Source organism: Triticum aestivum, chromosome 3A (genome assembly GCF_018294505.1).
Source record: "Triticum aestivum cultivar Chinese Spring chromosome 3A, IWGSC CS RefSeq v2.1, whole genome shotgun sequence".
Taxonomy (NCBI): domain Eukaryota; kingdom Viridiplantae; phylum Streptophyta; class Magnoliopsida; order Poales; family Poaceae; genus Triticum; species Triticum aestivum.
In genome coordinates this window covers 689957287-689970232 of record NC_057800.1, presented here as the reverse complement: position 1 = coordinate 689970232, position 12946 = coordinate 689957287, and the positions used below count along the sequence as shown (strand labels likewise).

Below are 12946 nucleotides of genomic sequence, written 5' to 3'. Positions count from 1 at the left end.
CAAAAACATCAGAAGAGTTGGTGTGGCCAACTGGACTTTTTTCGACTGGGTTGGATGGTGCATGTTGTGCGTTGGAAAGACGTCACACCAAAATCATGCAGGATGCTACCACGATCTAAGTCCAAAAAAGCGCGAGCAGGATGGCCAGCCATCCAGTTGTGTGTGGCGTGCCCATAGCCTTTAGTTTTTGCTTTTGAGAAGTGTGTGGCGTGTGCATAGATACCACCAACAAACAACCCACTACGGTCGACGAGCATGAGCAACCCTTGCGGTTGCTTCGTCTCTTGAATTATTAGACTATTCATAGTGAAAGTAACATAAATGAAAGCTAAAATTAAATAAATAATGTAACAACTAATTAATGAGAAAAGAGACAAATTAAGTAGTAACATAGCTTGTTACTCACATTATGAGTAACATCACATATACCAAGACAAGATAAGTCTACAACCTAATAAATGAAGTGTTGTATGACACCACAGAAATGTTACTCTCCACTATAGAGGTAGTAATATAGACCAGTAATATATGCATGTTACTAGTCTAAGTTACTCCACACTATGATCCATGGTAGAGACACTTATGTTTACTGTTGATTCACTTTAGATTATTATTATTGTCATTCTTATGCAATCAATCATGCATGTGTACAAATTAAGCAGTGATTGTTTCCTCTCTTTCCTCGAGACCTCAGGTTCATACATATGATCATTTACTCACTCAATAAATATGGCCGGCCCTCGGCGGTGGCCCGGGCACTGGCACTTCGGGCGGCTCTGGCACATCAGGTTCCGACGGTGGTGGTGGGGTTTGACCGCATGGGAATGTACACATGCACGATTTTTTCGATTTTTTCTTAGGCCGTTTGCCAAAGCTGTTGTCGCCATTGTCTTCATTGAGCTCGTCATCAACGATCGACTTTTTACTGGAGCAAAACCCACCCTTGAAGTGTTCTTTGTGACAAGCCTTGGTGCAACGCAGGTTCTTGCAAGGGTCCCCTTTGTACCACTTGCTAGGGGACATGCATACCCGAGCCTCCGCACCTGCATGTGGCATACAATTAGCGTGTGTACCAGAAAATTATATTAGCAATTGTTTCATAGATTTGATCTTAAATTGCATGGGATTGCGATGCGGTAAAATCTGCTATATGAACTTACAGAAGGCCATGAGGAGAATGCCCAGGGTGAAGGCAGCGAGCATCTGGGCGCCGTTGAACGCCATGGCCAAGTGCTCAAAATAAGTTGTTGGAATGATGGTGTGAGGAGAAGAACCGGGTTTGAGTGCTATTTATTACATTCCTCTTGGCTATGCATTCAATGCCTTAGAGGACATGGAAATCCAAATATTGGAAACAAGCATTTGTGTAATGTCTTAGAGGATACGAAAATCCAAATATTGGATACAAGCATTTGTGTAATGTCTCAGAGGATACGAAAATCCAAATATTGGATACAAGCATTTGTGTAATGTCTTAGAGGATACGAAAATCCAAATATTGGATACAAGCATTTGTGTAATGTCTTAGAGGATATGAAAATCCAAATATTGGATACAAGCATTTGTGTAATGTCTTAGAGGATATGGAAATCCAAATATTGGATACAAGCATTTGTGTATAGTATCTATCTCCAGTAATTAATCATGTGTGTCTAAATAAAAGCTTGTGCTACCCCGCCAAAAAAAAAACCTTCTACTAGCTCTTGGTGCAATTACATTGTTGGCAGTGTAAGAGCAAAACACAAATAATAATTGGCAACTCATAGTTGCTTACATGAAAAAAAAATCTTGAGAGAACTCGTCGTAGAAAACAAATTATGTTAAGGCCATCTCTAATGCAAAACGCATATACATATGTTTCGGTAAATAAAAGAGTGTGATTAGATCTCAGTCGACTGAAACTGCGAAAGAAAAAAATTAAAACAAAATTTTACATGAATCACCATGTAAGATCTAACGAATATAGCATCGACTAAAACTTTGTTAAGTCCTCAGTCGAGTGAGATTCTGAAATCCTAAAAAAGTAATCCCAAAAAAAAATCGTTGAGCGCTTTGTGATTCAACGCCCAGATCTGAAGGGCGTGCCAACCTAATAATGCAACATCTTTATTCAGGGATGAGAACTTGGTGCTCTCGAGTACCCGTGCATCATATATGCGCAAAACAAATTAGTAATTCAGAAAATGTTCAAAAAATTTCAAAACATTTTTAGAATCAAACATGATTAGGTATTGTACTCGTATAAAAAGTTTGGACAAGAAATGATTCCTATTGACTTCAGGGCAAAAAAAACAAGTTTATGACGACAATATAGCGTGTATAGTATTTGTATATAGCGTGTTTTACCTAATCTTCGACACAGGATGCAACGAATGTCATTTTCTGACGAATCTTTTTATACGACTACAATACTTGATCAAGTTTGATACCAAAAAAGATTTGGAATTTTTTGAACTTTTTTGAATTACTATTTTTTTGCATATAGGGTGCGCCGGTACCCAGGTTCTCCTTCGTATTTTCCCTTCATTCAACGGCTAGTCTAGCTAACATGGAGTCGATCAACGTGGTCATTTGGCTTGGTATCTATATCCGGGCCTCTTATATTCGTCTCAAACGCTCGGGCAGGCTGTCCGGTTATTGATCGGTCACAAAAAATAGACCCAACCGGACCTCTTAAACCGTGGATAAATGTCCGGTCTGACCGACGCGCCTCATATCCAACTCAAATATAGAACGGATAAGGGGCGGCCCAGGCACGCCTAGGCGCGTCTGCCTTACAGGCCCGGCCCACCACTGACCCCACACATGTCCCACAAAAAACCCAATCTGGGCGCCTCGCTCCCAACCCTAGCTCTCTCTCTCTCTCTCTCTCTCTCTCTCTCTCTCTCTCTCTCTCTCTCTCTCTCTCTCTCTCTCTCTCTCCGTCCTCTCCTCTCCCTCTCCGATTTTGATCCCATCCACTATGATGTCCAGCTCCGGCAGCGATTCCGACTCCGAACTCGAGTATGAGGAGGAGCTGGCCCTCTGCATTGCGCTGCACCAGTCCAAGGTGGAGACTGATAGGTCTCCAACATATCTATAATTTTTTTATTGTTCCATGCTATATTATATCCTGTTTTGGCCATTATTGGGCTTTATTATACACTTTTATTTTATTTTTGAGACTAACCTATTAACCGGAGGCCCAACCCAGAATTGCTGCTTTTTTGCCTATTTTAGGGTTTCACACAAAAAGAATATCAAACGGAGTCCAAACGGAATGAAACCTTCGGGAACGTGATTTTCGGAACGAACATGATCCAGAGGACTTCGACCCTACGTCAAGCAATCAACCAGGAAGGCACGAGGTAGGGGGCGCGCCTACCCCCCCCAGGCGCACCCTCCACCCTCGTGGGGCCCACATTGCTCCACCGACGTACTCCTTCCTCCTATATATACCTACGTACCCCCAAACTACCAGATACGGAGCCAAAACCCTAATTCCACCGCCGTAACTTTCTGTATCCACGAGATCTCATCTTGGGGCCTTTTCCGGAGCTCCGCCGGAGGGGATATCGATCACGGAGGGCTTCTACATCAACACCATAGCCTCTTCGATGAAGTGTGAGTAGTTTACTTCAGACCTACAGGTCCATAGATATTAGCTAGATGGCTTCTTCTTTCTTTTTGGTTCTCAATACAAAGTTCTCCCCCTCTCTTGTGGAGATCTATTCGATGTAATCTTCTTTTACGGTGTGTTTGTTGAGACCGATGAATTGTGAGTTTATGATCAGGTTTATCTATGAACAATATTTGAATCTTCTATGAATTCTTTTATGTATGATTGCTTATCTTTGCAAGTCTCTTCGAATTATCAGTTTGGTTTGGCCTACTAGATTGATCTTTCTTGCAATGGGAAAAGTGCTTAGCTTTGGGTTCAATCTTGCGGTGTCCTTTCCCAGTGACAGTAGGGGCAGCAAGGTGAGGGAGTCCTGGATTAAGGGGTCTCCGGACAGCCAAACTATATCCTTTGGCCGGACTTTTGGACTATGAAGATACAAGATTGAAGACTTTGTCCCGTGTCCGGATGGGACTCTACTTGGAGTGGAAGGCAAGCTAGGCAGTACGGATATGGGTATCTACTGCTTTGTAACCAACCTTGTGTAACCCTAGCCCCCTCTGGTGTCTATATAAACCAGAGGGTTTTAGTCCGTAGGACAACAGACAATCATACCATAGGCTAGCTTCTAGGGTTTAGCCTCTCTGATCTCGTGGTAGATCAACTCTTGTAATACTCATATCATCAAGAATAATCAAGCAGGACGTACGGTTTTACCTCCATCAAGAGGGCCCGAACCTGGGTAAACATCGTGTCCCCTGCCTCCTGTTACCATCCGCCTTAGACGCATAGTTCGGGACCCCCTACCCGAGATCTGCCGGTTTTGACACCGACATTGGTGCTTTCATTGAGAGTTCCACTGTGTCGTCCCCATAAGGCTTGATGGCTCCTTCGATCATCGCTAGCGATGCGGTCTAGGGTGAGGCTTTCCTCCCCGGACAGATCTTCATATTCGGCGGCTTTGCACTGCGGGCCAATTCGCTTGGCCATCTGGAGCAGATTGAGAGCTACGCCCCTGGCCATCAGGTCAGATTTGGAAACTTGAACTACACGGCCGACATCCACGGAGACTTGATCTTCGACGGATTCGGGCCCATGTCGGATGCGCCGTATAGTCTTGGCGGGCATGACGTAACTCTGTTGTCGGACATTGTTCGGGAGATCGCATCCGCAGCTACTCCGTCCATCAATCCGGAGCAAGTCGCACCATCTGAGAGCGGAGGGATGGACCCCGCCATGGAGGCCGCACTCTCAGTGGCGATAGAGCCAGATACTGACTTCACCCCTTACGAGAGCCGTGTCGCCAAACCACTGGATTCATCTCCGGCCACGGACTCCGAGCCGCTCATATCCGTGCCCGTCCAGTCCGACTGGGCGCCGATCATGGAGTTCACCTCCGCGGACATCTTTCAGCACTCACCCTTCGGGGATGTGCTAAATTCATTAAGGACTCTCTCCCTGTCAGGAGAACCTTGGCTGAACTATGTCCGGCTAGAATGGGATGCGGACGACGAAGAAATTCACTGCCCACCCACCACCCACTTAGTAGCCATTGTCGACGACTTAACCGACATGCTCGACTTCGGCTCCGAAGACTTCGACGGTATGGACGATGAGGCCGGAGACGAAGAGGATCCACCGCCCTCGGGGCACTGGACCGCCACCTCATCATATGATATATACATGGTGGACACCCCAAAAGAAGCCAATGGCGACGAGAAAGCGGAGGATGACCCCTCCAAGAAGCAACCCAGGCGCCGACGTCAGCGGCGCCGGTCTAAGTCCTGCCACAGCAAGAGCAGTGATACCGGCACAGGAGATAATAACACTCCGGATAGCGCCGAAGACAACAACAATCCCCTCTAGCACGGTGCAGAGCTACAGGACGAACAAGCTAGCCCCCCAGAGCAGGCAACAGATGGAGAACCGGAGAAGGACAATTACATGCCTCTCTCCGAAGACGAGGCGAGCCTCGGCGACGACGAGTTTATCGTGCCTGAGGACCCCATCGAGCAAGAGGGCTTCAAGCGCCGGCTTATGGCCACGACAAGTAGCCTAAAGAAGAAACAGCAACAGCTTCAAGCTGATCAAGACTTGCTAGCAGACAGATGGACCGAAGTCCTTGCGGCCAAGGAGCATGAACTCGAACGCCCATCCAAGAGTTCCCCAAAACGCAGGTTGCTACCTCACCTCGAGAAGCAAGCATTGAAACCTCATTCACCAGTGTATGATGCGGCTGACCAGCCACTACGCGGCCGAGCCAGAGAGGCGTTTCAGCCTAAAGTTCAGACTGCACCCCATCACCACTCAGTCAAAAATACTAAGGCCTGGGGCAACACAGGGGACCTGCAAGACATCTTGGACAGTAAGGAAAAAACCGCAAGGTCAATATACGGGACACGAGCATGTGCGTCCACATGGGACGATGATCGTCGCATCGGATACACCAAGAGTAAATCCAGCCGACCCCAATACAGCAGACAAGACACATATGAACAACGTCGGGATATAGCAAGCACAAAGGCGCCGCGCACCCCCTATGCTTCACTGATGAAGTTATGAATCATGAATTCCCGGAGGGTTTCAAACCCGTAAATATCGAATCATACGATGGCACAACAGATCCCGCTCTATGGATTGAGGATTTCCTCCTTCACTTCCACATGGCTCGCGGTGACGATCTACATGCCATCAAGTACCTCCCACTAAAACTCAAAGGACCAGCTCAGCATTGGCTGAATAGCTTGCCAGCAGATTCCGTTGGCAGTTGGGAGGATTTGGAAGATCCATTTCTTGACAACTTCCAGGGCACTTATGTGTGGCCACCGGATGCTAATGACTTGAGCCACATAACCCAGCAGCCAAGGGAACCGGCCAGACAATTCTGGACACGGTTCCTGACTAAGAAAAATCAAATTGTAGATTGTCCGGATGCAGAAGCCCTAGCGGCATTCAAGCATAACATCCGCGACGAGTGGCTCGCCGGCCACCTCGGCCAGGAGAAGCCGAAATCTATGGCAGCACTCACAACACTCATGACCCGCTTTTGCGCGGGCGAAGACAGCTGGCTGGCTCGCAGCAACAACACATCAAGGAATCCGGATACCTCGAATACCAAAGACGTTAATGGTAAGCAGCGTCGTAATAGACCAAAGCGCCGCAATAATGGCGATAACACCGAAGATACGGCAGTCAATGCCGGATTCAGATGCTCTAAATCCGGTCAGCGAAAAAAGCCATTTAAAAGAAATACTCTGGCTTCGTCCAGTCTGGATCGCCTACTGGATCGCTCGTGTCAAATCCACGGCACCCCTGACAAGCCAGCCAATCACACCAACAGAGAATGCTGGGTATTCAAGCAGGCCGGCAAGTTAAATGCCGAAAACAAGGACAAGCGGCTGCATAGCGATGACGAGGAGGAACCCCGGCAACCAAACCCAGTAGGATAGAAGGGGTTTCCCCCACAAGTGAAGACAGTGAACATGATATACGCAACCCACATTCCCAAGAGGGAGCGGAAGCGTGCACTAAGGGACGTCTACGCGATGGAGCCCGTCGCCCCGAAGTTCAACCCATGGTCTACTTGTCCGATCACCTTCGATCGCAGGGACCACCCCACTAGCATCCGTCATGGCGGATCCGCCGCACTGGTCCTAGACCCCATCATTGACGGATTTCATATCACTTGAGTCCTTATGGATGGCGGCAGCAGCCTAAACCTGCTTTATCAGGATACAGTGCGAAAAATAGGTATCGATCCCTCAAGGATCAAACCCAGCAAAACCACCTTTAAAGGCGTCATCCCAGGTGTAGAGACCCATTGCATAGGCTCAATCACACTGCAAGTGGTCTTCGGATCACCGGATAACTTCCGAAGCGAAGAGTTAATCTTCGGCACCGTCCCGTTTTGCAGTGGGTATCATGCACTGCTCGTACAGACAACATTTGCAAAATTCAACGCAGTGCCGCATTACGCATACCTCAAGTTCAAGATGCGAAGACCCCGCGGGGTCATAATAGTAAATGGAAACACATAATGCTCGCTCCATACAAAAGAGCACACTGCGGCCCTTGCAGCAGAGGCACAAAGCAGCCTGTTCAGGCAGACCACTCATTCGGTGTTACAGCCCCCGGACACCTTCAAGCGAGTCCGGAACAATCTGCAACAGGATCGCCTAGCGCGATCAGCGCTCGCCTAGCAATCCAGCCCCAGTCCCAGTCCCAGTGCAGCGACGAAATTCGTGCCATGCGTACATAACTACGCATTGAAAATACCATGGACATAGGCGGGGGCACAATCAGGACACGCCCCGCATTGTGCCTTAACCACACCAGGGGATGTATACCTTTGACATTCCTTTTCTTTTTCAGGGCCTAACTCTTCGGAAGCCCTTTCCGGCAGTCCGATTATTGGACACATTCCGGAAGCAACAACCAAGGCGGCAAGAAGCTAGGATGAACACGGGAACCGCCAGGTGGTCTCTAGTAATACTTGATATACCCGCTTTTCACTATTTATGCGTAGCTTGCCTTGGGATAGGACATTTCGAATTGTCCTACTTTATGCTTATTGCACTACTTGTACCAGTACGCTTCGACGTATTATTCAAATAACAATGCATATTATTAATCTGTCATTGCATTATTTTAGTTTTTCTCTTTCTCTTATATGTCCATTTATGACATTCTGCACCTGCACGGTCGGGTGTAGTCAGTACGCCAGGGGCTCTCATTTACCCCATAATATGGCGCAAGAAGTCCGAACACTTTCGACAGTGCGGCACCCCGAACTTATAGCATTATATGCATCAGCTTCGAATCATGTCTTGGGTCAAATGTTGGGTTGCCCGGCTCCCATGCTTTGGTACCTTACGTTCCGCTATATCGGCTAAGGTAGCGGTGGGGAACTACTGTGATTGTGTCCCGATTCTTCCAGACGAGCACCTCAGTAGAGAAAGCCAAAAACTGACTGTCATGATAAGGCGAGAGACTGGTCGCTGTTCAAGAGGTCTCAAGTCCTTAAAGACTTTTTCCGCTTCGGGCGAGGAGTCGGCCTTGTCCGGCTTAGGCATGTATAGCGCCCCAAATTCGGCCCTCCGAATACCAGGGGCTTCGCCAAAAATTAAAAATCATAGACTTCTATGGCTAAGTGAGAGTGATAAAGCATTATAGTCCGATTGCCTGGTTCGTTGTGCTGAGCACCTCCCTTGAAGGACCCAAAATTGGGGGAAAGAGTGTTCAGATTTACCCCGAACACCCCAGTACTAGTTACATGGGGCCAGAAGCCGACGACTGGCCAACTCTCAGATTTTATAAATGGCCGCACAGAAGGTAATATTTTAAATTAAGAAAGCGTCGCATGGTGCAAAAGAACTTGGTTCATATTATAGGATCACATGGGCATGTTCATTCAAAGATGACATCCTTGGCACACTCATCTGCCACTAAGCGGGAACCCTTCAGGATGCTCTCATAGTAATTCTCGCGGCAGCGATGCTCCTTGCCCTCTGGTGGCCCCTCCTTCACAAGCTTCACGGCGTCCAGCTTCGCCCAGTGCACCTTTGCCCAGGCAAAAGCCCTGCGTGCACCTTCGATGCAGACGGACCGCTTGATGACCTCAAGCCGTGGGCAGGCTTCCACCAGCAGCCTCACCAGACCGAAGTATCTGCCGGACAGGGGCTCGCCAGGCCACATCCGGACTATAAGGCCCCTCATGGCCTATTCGGCCGCCTTGTGAAGTTCGACCAACTGCTTCAGCTGGTCGGTCAAGGACACAGGGTGTTCGGTCCCAGTATACTGAGACCAGAACAACTTCTCCGTTGAGCTCCCCTCCTCAGCCCGGTAAAACTCCGCGGTATCCAGCACACTGCGGGGAAGATCTGCAAACGCTCCTGGAGAGCTCTGAACTCGGGTAATAAAAAGGAAAGTCTCCTTCACATGCTTGCTTTGCATATTGAATGCCTTACCCGCTGCTATCTTCTTCGCCGCATCAATCTCCTAGAGGGCCTTGTGGGCTTCGGCCTTGGCGCTCTGGACGCTTTCAAGCGCCTGCGCGAGCTCGGACTCTCGCGTCTTGGAGTCAAGCTCCAAGGACTCGTGCTTTTTGGCGAGAGCCTCGAGCTCTTGCTGCACCTCGCCCACTCGGGCTTCTTGTTTCTCCCGTTCAATGCGTTCTTTGGCCGCTTTGTCTTCGGCCGCGGGCAACGCCTTCCTCAGGGTCTCTACCTCGGTCGTGGCCCCTGACAAATTCATGATGATCCTATTACTTTACAGTGAACTACTTTTTACCTATATAAACCGGGGTATATCTTACCTTTGCTCTATTCGAGCTGCCCCTTGGTAAGTTCGAGCTCGTCCTCGGACCGCTTCAGGGCCTGCTTCAGCGCAGAGACCTCCGCAGTACGTGTGGCAGCGGCCAGCAGGGAAGCCTACACATACACATAGACATACTCTAATTAGACTCCTGAGTTATCATTTGATACTCTATTCATCTTTTCTTCGCGAACGCCGAACAGAGCATCAGGGGCTACTATCTATGCGGTAATATTTTTATATTTTGAATGCTTACCTCAAAGCCTGTTAGGAGGCTGGCGCAAGCTTCGCTCAGTCCGTTTTTGGCGGACTGAACCTTCTTGACCACCGCACTCATGATAGTGTGGTGTTCTTCATCGATGGAAGCGCTGTGAAGCGCTTCCAGCAAGTTGTCCGGTGCATCTGGTTGGACAGAGGACACCGGCATGGATGGTTGGCCCCCCTTAATGGGGGACCGCCTGCCGGAGTCCGGAACCATCGAAGGTTCCGGCGCAGTGTCCGGCTGGGGCCCAAACTCGATGCCCGTAGGAGCCTCGCTCCCTTGGTACTCAGGGTCCAGGAGGTCGTCATGAGGCGCCCCCAGGATCACCTCCCCTTGGGTTGGCGCCTTTTGAGCACCACCTCGGCGTTGTCCGTAGGGCGAGGGGTGGAAGCCGTCGGAGGAGAACCGCTGTTCATATTTGACGAGCCCAAAGAGCCGCTCGACGAGGGTACGTCGAGATGAGCTCGGGCCGGACAGCATAATCATGTTCGGCATGAGCAAAGGCAGTACAATAAAACATACCATGAAGTACTATGGTGTTCGGACACTTACGACTTCGCCAGGGGCTTGTCCTTGGGTAGCCACTCATCGCCGCTGTCGGCGGCCGTTGTGGCACAGTCCGGAGGGAGAGTCTTTCCCTTCTTGGACCCTTCAGCCTCCCCGGATGGGTCGGCCTTCCTTTTCTTGTCTCCCCCGGTTGGGGGAGAACTTTTCTCCTCCTCCTCGTTTCCGTGGGTGGAGTGCGTGTCGGACTCATCGGACGATGAGTCCGATAGAACCTTGTGCCGAAGACCCTTTTGGGTCCCCGTGGCCTTCTTCTTGGCCGTCTTTTCCGGCACCTCGTAAGGTGCCGGAGTCAGCATCTTCGTTAGAAGAGCGTTTGCAGGATCTTCAGGCAGGGGGGCAGGGCAATCAAGCTGCTCCGCTATCTTTATCCAGTCATGTTAATGACATAAGAGCTTAGATCCAGCACATAACTAAACCAGGGCACATAAATACCCTGAGAGATATAAAAAGCCTACCGAATGGGCGCGGCTCTTTGTGCTGAGTCTGCGGTCCTCGGTGAGGGAGGGAGGCATCTCGGCGCCCTTGAACAGCACCCTCCAAACGTCCTCGTGCGTCGTGTCGTAGAGCTCTCGTAGCATCTGGTGCTAGGCCGAGTCGAACTCCCACAAAACAAATGCTCGTCGTTGGAATGGAAGGATCCGGCGGAAGAGCATAACCTGGAGCACGTTGACGAGCTTAGTTTTCTTGTTCGTCATGTTCTAGATGCAGGTCTGGAGTCCGGTCAGCTCTACCGAAGAACCCCAGGACAGACCCTTCTTTTTCCAGGAGGTGAGCCGCGTGGGGATTTCGGATCGAAATTTGGGGGCTGCCACCCAGTTGGAGTCGCGTGGCTCGGTGATATAGAACCACCCGGATTGCCACCCCTTTATGGTATCCATGTAGGTACCCTCGAGCCAGGTGACATTAGGCATCTTGCCCACCATGGCGCCTTCGCACTCTGGTTGCTGGCCACCCAACACCTTTGGTTTGACATTGAAGGTTTTTAGCCATAGGCCGAAGTGGGGCCTGATGCGGAGGAAGGCCTCGCACACGACGCTAAACGCCGAGATGTTGAGGATGAAGTTGGGGGCCAGATCATGAAAATCCAGCCCGTAGTAGAACATGAGCACGCGGACAAATGGGTGGAGAGGAAATCCCAGTCCGCGAACGAAATGGGTAAGAAAAACTACCCTCTCATGGGGTTTTGGCGTGGGGACGATCTGCCCCGCATTCGGCAGCCGGTGCGCAATATTCGCAGCTAGGTATCCGGCTCCCCGTAACTTTTTGATGTTTTCCTCTGTGACGGAGGAAACCATCCACTGGCCTCCTGCTCTAGACATGCCTGGAGTGGTTTGAGAGGAAGAACGCGAGCTTGGGCGCTAGAGCTCGAGTGTGCGGGAATGGGTAAGCGAGAAGGAAGAAGGCGTGGGTGTAAAAAGTAAATCTTTGTCCCTTTATAAGGGCGGAGGAGGCGATGAGTCTCCCCACTTGCCTGGCAAAATAGCTTATTCCCCAGGTGCCACAATTGATGGCGTGGTTGGGTTACCCACGTCCGCATTGATGAGAATCCCGTGATAAGGGGAACACGATCTCTGCTTTGACAAGACGTATCAAGAAAACCGCCTCGCGATATGTGCGGAGCTGGTTGAGAAAAGCGGTTCGAATAATAACCGGGCCATAAGTGATGTCATACTATCAAAATATGTCAGCAGATTAGATTTGTGGAAGTATTATTCTCTCTACGGTAGTATGTGGAACTTATTTTGCAGGGTCGGACACTATCCTTACATTCAAACTCTTCCATGGTGTATTCGGAGGAGGAACCCGCCTCGCAATGCCGAAGACAACACTGTGTGCCGGACTCATCGTCATTGAAGCCTGGCTCAGGGGCTACTGACGGAGTCCTGGATTAAGGGGTCTCCGGACAGCCGGACTATATCCTTCGGCCGGACTGTTGGACTATGAAGATACAAGATTGAAGACTTCGTCCCGTGTCCGGATGGGACTCTACTTGGCGTGGAAGGCAAGCTAGGCAATACGGATATGGATATCTCCTCCTTTGTAACCGACCTTGTGTAACCCTAGCCCCCTCTGGTGTCTATTATATAAACCGGAGGGTTTTAGTCCTTAGGACAACAAACAATCATACCATAGGCTAGCTTCTAGGGTTTAGCCTCTCTGATCTCGTGGTAGATGAACTCTTGTAATACTCATATCATCAAGAACAA

General features: G+C 49.5%; 1 protein-coding gene across 1 annotated transcript; it reads right to left on the bottom strand.

Annotated features, from left to right (window-relative positions):
• Positions 1–585: 585 nt before the first annotated feature.
• On the bottom strand, positions 586–1269 carry LOC123059138 (major pollen allergen Art v 1-like). The gene is made up of 2 exons (XM_044481779.1): positions 1161–1269; positions 586–1043 (listed from the first exon to the last, which is right to left on the bottom strand). Exons 1-2 carry the CDS (start codon positions 1222–1224, stop codon positions 721–723), a joined length of 387 nt encoding a protein of 128 aa, XP_044337714.1. The 5' UTR covers positions 1225–1269; the 3' UTR covers positions 586–720.
• Between the last annotated feature and the right edge of the window lie 11677 nt (positions 1270–12946).